Below are 10,351 nucleotides of genomic sequence, written 5' to 3' on the forward strand. Positions count from 1 at the left end.
CTCCAACGGGCGCACTATTTAAATTTCACTGTTAGCCAATCATATCAACGCACGGAATTTTTGCAGCATGCAGCTCGGCTATCATGGCGGATTTCGGTTCTCCGGGAACGCCAAGTAGACATGAAAAATCCCTCGGTTTATTGACGACGAAATTCGTCAGTTTGTTACAAGAAGCCAAAGATGGTGTCTTAGATCTTAAAGTGGTAAGTATACGAAAAAATCTTGGTTTTTGGTCCGCGAAGGACGACATTTTTGGTTCGCCGAAACTTCCTTTGTGGCCCTGTTTAGCGTTCACCATCTGAAATGTTTACCTTTGTCGATTTCAGGCAGCCGATACGCTTGCTGTGCGCCAGAAACGACGGATTTACGACATTACTAATGTACTTGAAGGAATTGGACTGATAGAAAAGAAATCGAAGAATAGCATTCAGTGGAAGTAAGTAAAACTATCAGAGGGGAATTAACTTCATGTGACGAGGGGCATTCGCGCGGGACAACCAAACGAATTCCATCGCAGTTCCCTCAATCTCGCGGGAGATAGGTAGTGAGATATGTCCACGACTGATTCTTCCAGAAATATGCACTTTGTGATAAAAACCTCTTTAAACATAAAGTTTAAGAAAGAGAAGGTCATTTAGAGCGAAAGTAAGCATTTTCTTGGCAGTTCTTTTGCGTGTTCAAGGTTCGGGCGCGTGTCTCTAGCGCGCAGAACATGGTTTCGAAGATGCATTTACCGCCATTATTTTGGCGCCGTTTGTTGCAGGGGAGTTGTCGTCTAAGGGCGAAAGTAAATGGTATGATTTCGCTCGAAGACAGTTCAGGGTGTTGTTTCACACCTAAGACAAGATACTCTCAAAAAAATTTCTAATTCAGGCAGGCTTGCGTAAGTCAAAAACAAAAGAGGAAGTCAAAATTTCGTGATCATTCCATGATTTTTAGGGACTGTACTGATTAGTATATTCTTCTCAAGTTCGTGGTACTTTGTCGACTAGAATGGTATTTAAATTATCCTATGAGTGTTTTGACCAGACATCTTCTATTATGAGTTATTCAAAGAACTTGAACTTCATATGTCAATTTTTTTTGTGTGAATACAGCGGAACTAAATAATAATGTGAACGACAGCAAACGCCGAAATTAGATTATTTTGTTTCTTTCTCTTGGATTCCCGCCAAACCATACGTTATTGGTTTGCCTTAATCGTTTTCGCAAGTATGGTCGATTTTAGCTCGGAAACCTGATTAAATGATAATATAATCAAGATTTCATTGTTTTCATGTTAAATAAAATTTTGAAAATATTTTGCCCATTCTCCCTCTTTGTTCATTAGTACCTGCAATATTCTTGAGCTATTAGCTCTCATGCTCAATACCACATGATGTCAAGAATTGGAGAAGATTAATGAATTTCATTGGAATATGTGTTGTTGTTCTTTCAGCATGTTTTTTCCAAGTTAATTTTTGTTCAAAAAGCTCATGTTTGTTTGGTCTGAGTAAATTGAATTTTCAAAATCGGAGTGTACAAGTTTAGAATAAGAAGTCTTTTCATTTGAAGCTGATGTTCTTACTAAATGTCTTGAATCAATAAATTCCTAAAATTTTTTTTTGAGTTAAAAAAGGAAACTCTCAGAGACCTTTTATGTGATTGGGGTAAACCTGGATAGTCTGAATTGGATTGGTCCTCTGGTTTTAACCTAGGTAACATGTTCCTGCAACAGTTGTCACACAATTGGTGGTATGATATGCAATGACTTTTCAAGCACTTCTTTTTGGCAAGCTTCCAACATTTTTCAGCACCTCCAATAATGTTGAAAGCTGTACACAATGTCAAACATCCATTTGAGCCAATGTTGCATGCACATTGAAAGGGTGAAAAATTGTATCTTCTGTATTTTTAAATTGCTTTGAACCACCTCTGTTTGACAACCAGGCCAGTGGTTACTATGCTGACTTTGAAAGTTTGTCCATGGTTTTGCCCAAGTAATGTTGTAGCTTGAGTGTAGTTTAACCCTTTCACACCTTAGAGTTTCTAGCTTCTAATGTCTCCATAATTTCTCCCTATCACCCTTGCATCAAATGTTAAGGTCAGGGGAATGAATAATGGTAGTTGAACTGAGTGGATTGCAATTTGGTGCGAATTATATATATAATTATATTGTGATTTCAAAATCAATTGAGTGCATGAGTTTGATTTGAAATCACAAATTTGATTTCAGACCAAAATTGCATGACATGAAGTTCATTTACTACTTAATTACATCCATTTTAAAATTGCAAAATTCAGTCGCTCAGATACAGGATTTTTTTTAGTCTGTAGAAATATTTTGTTGATCCAGTAGTAAACTGGTTTGTAGAAAGTTGCTCAACTTGCTTTTCCTTTTCCTGCAAGTTTTTTCTTTTTTTTATCACTGATTATTGTATTTTAACATTAGCTGGGGAAAAAATGCAATTTAGAGTGGAAAATGGTGAATTTGTGAATAAATTGCACCTGTGAGAGCCAATCAGATTACAAGGATCACCAGGATTTCAAAATGGATGTAATCAAGGAAATAGTCACTGATTTAAGTTGCTCCTGATGGCAAAACAAATTCTCCTTGTTAGTAACATAGGAGATGTAAAGAGAGCAGTATAGAGAATATGAATGCTAATGATAGGGTGTGAAGGGATTTAAAGGAACAGAAGAATATTCCTTAGGTCTGAATAAAAAACAGCTCAGGCCATGAAAATTTAGCTGGAGGAATCTTTGATGCTCAACCCCGTTTGTCCATTTTGAAAAAGTTATTTTTAAGTTAGTCCAAATTTAATCTAAAGTTATTAAAAGTGTTTTTTTTTTTTATCTGTTTTTAACCCCATTGTAATTCTTTTGGTTAATTCAGACCTCTTTCAGTATTTCCCCTACAATCCATTATTTCAAGACAAGATCTTCCGTGACCCTAAAATATTGTTCAAAATTATTTGATAATTTTCTGTTTCCAGGGGGGCTGGACCTGGGTGTAACACGAGGGAGATATCAGACAAGCTTGTTCATTTAAAGGGAGAGTTGGAGAGACTGGAAGACAAAGAAAGGGAACTTGATGAACAAAGGCTGTGGGTCCAACAGAGCTTGAAGAATGTCTCAGAGGATCCTGAAAATGAGCAGCTTGCTTATGTCACTTATGAAGATGTATGCCGCAGTTTTAAAGGAGACACCTTGTTGGTTGTCCAAGCTCCATCTGGTACACAGCTTGAGGTTCCAATTCCAGACACAGTAAGTTTAGGATCCTTCCCTTGATATTTCTATGAAGGTTATATCTTTGGTTAAGGTATTCTTAATGTAGACTATTTCCTCATTTTATTTTCTATACTTTATATTTTGTTTACAATAAGTAATTTTACAATGAAAATCAACAAAACTAAAAATGCCTTTTACAGGTTGTTAGGATTATTGGTACCATAGTTATCACAGGAGTAGTTACTATCGTTATAACAATAATAATAATAATAATAATAATAATAATAATAATAATAATAATAATTGTTATTATTAATATTATTTTTACTATTTACACCAATGGCATACCTTAGTTAATCAGAAGAAGTAGCAGATTAGCCATACAATCATCAAGATGTTTATCAAAATGTCATATGTCATTCACTATCCCTAACAGCAGTCCTCCCTAAGACTACCCTGAACCAGCATTTTACACTTTGGCTATGTTTTTATGGTTCCTGACACATTTTTAAATATTGTTAAATGGAATTTAACATAGTTAACGACTAGGAGCAAATCTGGTCTGTTGCATTTGGCTGGCATATTGTTAGCGTATTAGCACTCTGTTAGCGTTTGCCTGGTATTTGTGTGTGTTCTGTAGCGTTGTAGTAACATGGTAGCTGTTGGTGGCCCAGAGGGCCGGCTGTGTCTGGCGGTTACCTTTGTCTGTGCATGCATTGGTTCTTCCATGTGCTTGCACTGTGTTGGTGGTACGATAGCATGGCGTCGTCATCTTTGAGGAAAGCTTCTCAGTGTTTTTCTCACTTCTTCCCCTCTTTGCTTTTGTTTAGGGTTTTTTTTTGTTGTTGTTGGTTATATTTGTTCACATATTTATCTATTTATTTATTTGTCTCCTTATTTTCTCTTCTACTAAGCCTTCCAGCTCTAATGTGACAGGTGCTTGTCGGGGCTTGGCATGGGGGGCTCGTGGCTGGGTCACAGGTTGGGCAGGCCAGTCAGGTGTTCTAGTGCCTTGGGTGCGACTGCAGTTGCAGACCCTGGACCCCTTGAGCACCTGACCTCCATTTGCGACTTGGGTGTTAACCTATTGAAAATTTGCACTTTAAGGATTCTGTTGATATGGAACTATGGAAGCCATGAAATGTTTAAGATGCTTAGTGAGTCAAAAATGTTAATTCCAAGATGAGGACTTGTTACCGAGGATGCTAAAACATTAATCCTCAAAAACTTTTTCACAGTTAAGGTGCTGTGTAGACAGAGTATTTTGGCTTTTATTTAATTAGCACTAACTCCCTTCCCTCCCTAGTACACTCCTGTGTGGAATATCTGAAATTTACCTTACTATCTTCTGAAAAAGATTTATGGTAGATGAAAGGGAGAAATTGTATTTAATTATTCAGATGGAGGGTCATTGAGATCCTTCATTTTTTTTAACCAAAAACTTCTCTACAGACTCCAAGCTCTCATCAACCCAGGAAATTCCAGATCCACTTGAAAAGTCAGACAGGTCCTATACATGTGCTGCTGGTAAACAAGGATGCTGCAGCAGACAATCCGGTTGTAACTCCGGTCCCTCCACCAGCCAATGATGTCAACTCAAATGACCATGAAGTACTAAAGGAGGAACCTATGGAAACTAATGCCGATTCTAAACATGCTAATGAAATCAATGCTAAAGTGGGAGCAGTTAAAACTGAAGTTCTAGAGAGCAGCAGAGGTACTATGCTTCATTCATGAATCACCTTAAACACCAGCAGATAAGTTGCAACTTTACTCCTAGAATTTTTTTAAACTTACTTGTGATGTAGCTTTTCTGCCAGAACATCTAGAAAATATGCGGAAGATTTGGATGAATCAATGCTCTTCATTGAATATTTACGAGTCTGCATCAAATGGTTTGTTACTAAGTGACAAACAACTCAACAAACAAAATAAAGACTTCTCATTGTTAAATGTAAAATTATATTGATGATTTGACAGGAATGTAAAAACTATCACTAAGAGTAAGATCAAAGATAAGGTTAGATTGGTAGATATGATGTAGATAACATTGCAACTAAAATTATATGTGGGGATTCAAAGTATTCTGTGTTTTCAGTGCCAGTGAGTTTACACTGTTGTGTAAAGGAACCAATGTAAAGGAACTTTCTCAAGATTTTTGATGATTTTTTTTTTCAAAAAATTTTCTACCTAAAACTGAGTTGCCAAACTTGCTACATTTATGGAATTGCCGTAGGAATAATAGTCTTCCTTTTTTCCCCTCGTATAAGGAACTAGTTAAAAGAAAATATGAAACTGAATGTCACATTGCGGCTAAGTTTAATGATAGGAAGATGCTAGAGGCTAAATGGAAACCCATTTTGAATTATAATTTAATAGATACATAGGTGTGTAAGCGATAAAAAAAAAAAAAAAAAAACTGTAAAAAGTAGGGTAAGAATTGCAGTCTAAGGAAGTATTATATAGTAAGTAGAATAAGTAACGTCTTGTAGGTGGTATTGTAAGTAGTGTTCTTGTTAAAAAAAAAAAAAAAAAAAAAAAAAAAAAAACTTGGGATGCAGCTTATTTGTGATTGCAGTCAACCAGTTAGTGTTTAAAGTAGTTAATTATGGTGTTATTTCCTGAATTGGATGCTTCTTTCTTACCAAAAGTTCCTTTGTTTTATTATCAGAATACATGATTTTGTTATCTTTATTTCAACAGCTAACGAGCTTAAAGAAGTTGCCAATGACATAATATTTGGAAATAATTTCAAAGGTAAAAGTTTAAGCATTTGGTATGTGTCACAAGATGGCTGGGGACATTTCCATGTGAGCTGTGTGTTCTCTGAAGTAGGGAATTTCGAACTCATCAGCTACAGGAAATGTGAATATTTTAGCTAACTTTCAGCAGCTTTCAACTAGATTAGGTGTTACAAAGAGATTTCAAAACTTAAGGAACCAGCTGAAATGGTTGGAGTACTTGGGTTGTCAGCAGTGGTCTTTCAGTTGGTACCTGATTAAATAAGTGGCTGTCTATAATGTGATAGATGGCTCTGGTCACAGAAAGGGCAAAACAAATTAATTGTTTATAGTAATGGTTATTAGAGGTACTACAGGTGGTGGCTTTTACTTGTTACTGCCTAAAAAGGAGAACAGTGTGTAACTACTCTACAAATTTGATGATCCTTTTTGATTGCAGACACCAGTTTTGCTGAAGAAGTTATGGATGATTTCATGTCAGCAGAAGGTGTGTAGGAAGCTTTTTTAAACACTTTAGCTCCCAAGATCTCATTAGTAATTCTCCTTACTGTCTGCCAAATTATTCTCATTGTGTTAGTTTAAAAAATTTTGTATCAGATCAATTAGTAATCCCATAATTGATATTTTTCTATATTCTCATTTATACTTGTTAGCATGATATTGTATAGATATAGTAAGGAGAAATTCTCTCTTGGTCATTCACAGGAGTTAAAGGGTTAATCCATGAACTATTCTTACTTATTTTTGAACAGTCAAAATGCATCATGTTACTGATTGTATCCTAATTAAGACAGGGGAATGTGCCCTTGATATTACCTAACTGAAGTTCACAGTTTTGAATTCCTACGTCCCGAATGATTCAGTTTCCTTTTAAAATTTGCTTCAAGATGGAAGCAAATTATGCTGTTGTTACAATATTATTGTTGTTTGATAAAGACCAAAGAGCAATTTAGAGTGAATATCCTTGGTATCAAAAATGTTTATAGTGAACTGTTTCTGGGCATTCTGTACTGCATGTTGCAAAAGGAATTTGAAAGATAATTGAAACAAGAGGCTCCATTAGGAGTACAAGTCTGACGTATTTTCTCCTTGTGTATTGTCTGTACCTCAGACCTTTGAGTTGACATCAAGCATTGCTTTGGAAAACTTTTCACTTGGAACAGATTGTTTTGTTGAGCTAAGAGACAAGAAAAATAAAATTTTCAAGTTTGTCTTTTGTTTGTGACTCACAATATCTAGGCATAACACATACAAAATGAAATGGAAAGCAAATGTATTAAGACTTTTAAAACATTTTTGTATTTGAAATTCACAGCAGTTTTATTTCCAATCCACAGTGTATGCACCTTTACTTCGCTTGTCACCACCACCAGGAGAACATGACTACTACTTCAACCTAGATGACTCTGAGGGCGTCTGTGATTTATTTGACATTCCAAACCTAGATATGCCTTCTCCATTAACAGGAGCTATGGCATCCACATAGTAAATGGATCTGCATGTACTTATACCATTGTTCTGCTAATCCTGCATACGATTCAAGTCACTGCATTCTGGTTTGAAATATGAACATGTGTCCATGACTTGGTGGGAGAAGTACAAGGCTTAGTGTAAAGATTTGTGTTTTGCATTAAGGCCACAATTGGATTGCTGTTCTGAAGGTGCAGGTTCAGACAGAATTAATGGTTGATTGTGACTAGAGTGTTTCTTTGAATTCAGACAATTGCAGATGTGGATTTGTAGGAATCAAAATCAGGGTCAGGTGATGGATACAAAGCCATCAAGATGAGTGTGTGAAATTCATTACTAGATGGAGAAGATGGAGGTCTTTCAGTCAGTGGAGCCATGTTACACATGGAGCTTTTTAATGATATATTTACCCTTTGACTTCCAGACATGATTAACAAGTAACTTCTCCTTAAAATATCCTTTCATTATCCAGCAACCAAGCAATGAGAATACTCAAACTTATCTGGTAGAAGTTGTTATATTGACCTATGATCAAATTCTTGTTACTAATTTAAGGGGAGAAGATCTAGGGAGCTACAGGGTTTAAGGCCAGCTTTCATTTGTCAAGAAACACCCATGCAATGTGAAATTTCTCTGTTTCTCCACTATTCCAAACTTTGCTGATGAATTGGAAATGATTTGATGACATTGTCTCAGACTCTCCTGAAAATTGTGATGAGCTAAAACTGTTGGTAATTTTTTTACATCCTTGGCTGTTGGTAAGTTTGTTTTGTTTTGTTTTTTCACTTTTTTCTTTTTCTTTTTCTTTTTTTACATCCTTGGCTGTTGAAAACAGCAGTTTCTTATAACAATGTTTGCAAGAGCTTCTTGTTTGGTCCCAGATTATGCCGTATGATAAGACCTGACTTTTGTTCTTAAAGCACTGAAAGAGTTAAGGAACAGTGATATACTGCTATTCAGTAAACTGGGCTTTATCTGACAAATGAAAACCAAGTTTATGCTCAGAGAACAGAGGAATTTAATTGAATTGTTTAGCTCTTGGTTGGTCTTAAAATCATTTTGTTATTGCTACAAAGAATTTTCTTTGTGATGCTGATGATGCCAGTCATTATTAATTTAATCAGTGTTATTATTATTGTTATTATTATTATTTTTATTTTTATTATAAGCATCATCATCATCATCATTATCATCATTGTGATTGTTAATACTTTTATGATTTGGTCATTTTCGTGAACTTTTCCCATTGGTATTTGTGTTGTTATCTCTGCTTTCCTTTGCTTACTTTTTCTTCTTTTTCTTTAATGCTGTTGTTTTGAATGGCCATCACACTTTAGGCTAGAAACAGAGAGTAACAGCTTTAATGTGTTCAAATTGTACACTAAGTTGACATTCCATTTGTCTGATTCCTGAATTCAAAGGCACTTCAATCTTTTTCCCTAATCACTTTGGAAACACTTCAGCCTCCATGAAACACTTTCTATACTTTTGTAAAAAGATTTTGTTTTTTTGCTGACTATTTTGGATAATGAAATTTTTAATTTAGGACTGCTTTTTCAGTGTGTGGTTATTCAGATTTGTCTTAGTCACTTCAAATGTTATATGCCACATCATGTATTTACTGATTGATGCAAGAAAATGGTTTCCTTCAAAGTGATTATTTTTCAAGGCTTGTTTTTACCTAATGCACATGTGTATTTGATAATATAGTAAGTAAGCTGTGCTCTTTGAAATATGATACTTACAGGGAAGTATTTAAACCAGAAAAAACACTTTATGTTGTAGCTGTCCACTGTCTTAGATTACGACTAATACAAACTTTTTGCCACAAATTACAATTTTAGCATATGATGGAAGGTCAGTTGGAAGAGTGTATCTTGCTGTTGGTCTGAGATTAGCAGTACCTCTTACCTTTTCAAGAGTTGTTGCAATATTCAAAAGAAAACAATACGTAGAAAACATTTTTTTTTAAAGTGGTTGCTGGGTTTTTTTTTCTCTGTTTCTTCCACTGATTTCTACTTCCACATACAATGTGATAGAATTAACTGCTACAATATTGAGCCTAAGATCTGATGATTCTGTAGATGGCTTTCCAGTCCGGTACTTTCTTTAAAACTGTTTAATTTACTCAACCGATTTTCACAAATATTGAGAGTCTCAGCGTTGAACAATTCAACATTTGTAAAATTTTCTCTTTCACCCCTCCCAACTCTTGAGAAGAAATACTTGCTTCTTTTCTTTCTTGTGATATATTTACTACGTGTGTATATTAAATTTCCTTAACCCTTTAAACCCTAAGATTGACCAGCATCCAAATTCTCCTTGCTTTAATACTACTGAATCATTCATTACTATCATGAGAATAAAGGAAATGATCACCAACCTAAGATGCTTTGATTGTAAAACAAATTCTCCTTTTCAAGACTAAAAGAAATGTATAGAAAAGAGTATGGAGAATATGGATACTGATGTTAGGGGGGGAAAGGGTTATGTGGAATTCTGTTTCTCATACTCCTACAGTAATTGTTACTCTATTCTGAGTGATTGGCTGTGTGTACTAAATTCGCATAACTCAGAGCTATAACTGTTGTAACTTATTGCAGTTGGCTATTACATTATTTTGATCTTGAACAGTAATTTTTTTCATCTCCTTCCAATGGAGTCTTTGAAAGTATTTTGTACATACAAAAATATATAATAAAATATCTGACAGAAGCAATGAAGTGTGTTTTGAAGATATTAGGGGGGAGTTTATCTAAGAGATGTTTAAAGTGACCTTTACAGGAACAGTGAAAATTCACCCTGATCTTACTTGCTCTTCGAGTTTGCAAATTAATCCGTAGAATAAAACAAAAACTCATCTTCACGGCTATTGCCATTGTTTCCTTTGAAGCGCATTAACGGACACGAAGAGAAGTTGACTTTTCGCT

General features: G+C 35.2%; 1 protein-coding gene across 1 annotated transcript; it reads left to right on the forward strand.

The window, feature by feature from the left end:
• The first annotated feature begins 68 nt into the window (after positions 1-68).
• On the forward strand, positions 69-10,132 carry LOC131797704 (transcription factor E2F5). The gene is made up of 7 exons (XM_059115366.2): positions 69-203; positions 327-436; positions 2,976-3,246; positions 4,663-4,927; positions 5,914-5,967; positions 6,391-6,438; positions 7,289-10,132. The coding sequence occupies exons 1-7, from the start codon at positions 84-86 to the stop codon at positions 7,435-7,437; spliced, it is 1,017 nt and encodes a 338-aa protein (XP_058971349.1). The 5' UTR covers positions 69-83; the 3' UTR covers positions 7,438-10,132.
• Positions 10,133-10,351: the final 219 nt, after the last annotated feature.

The sequence above is a fragment of the Pocillopora verrucosa genome, chromosome 3 (assembly GCF_036669915.1).
Source record: "Pocillopora verrucosa isolate sample1 chromosome 3, ASM3666991v2, whole genome shotgun sequence".
Taxonomy (NCBI): Eukaryota; Metazoa; Cnidaria; class Anthozoa; order Scleractinia; family Pocilloporidae; genus Pocillopora; species Pocillopora verrucosa.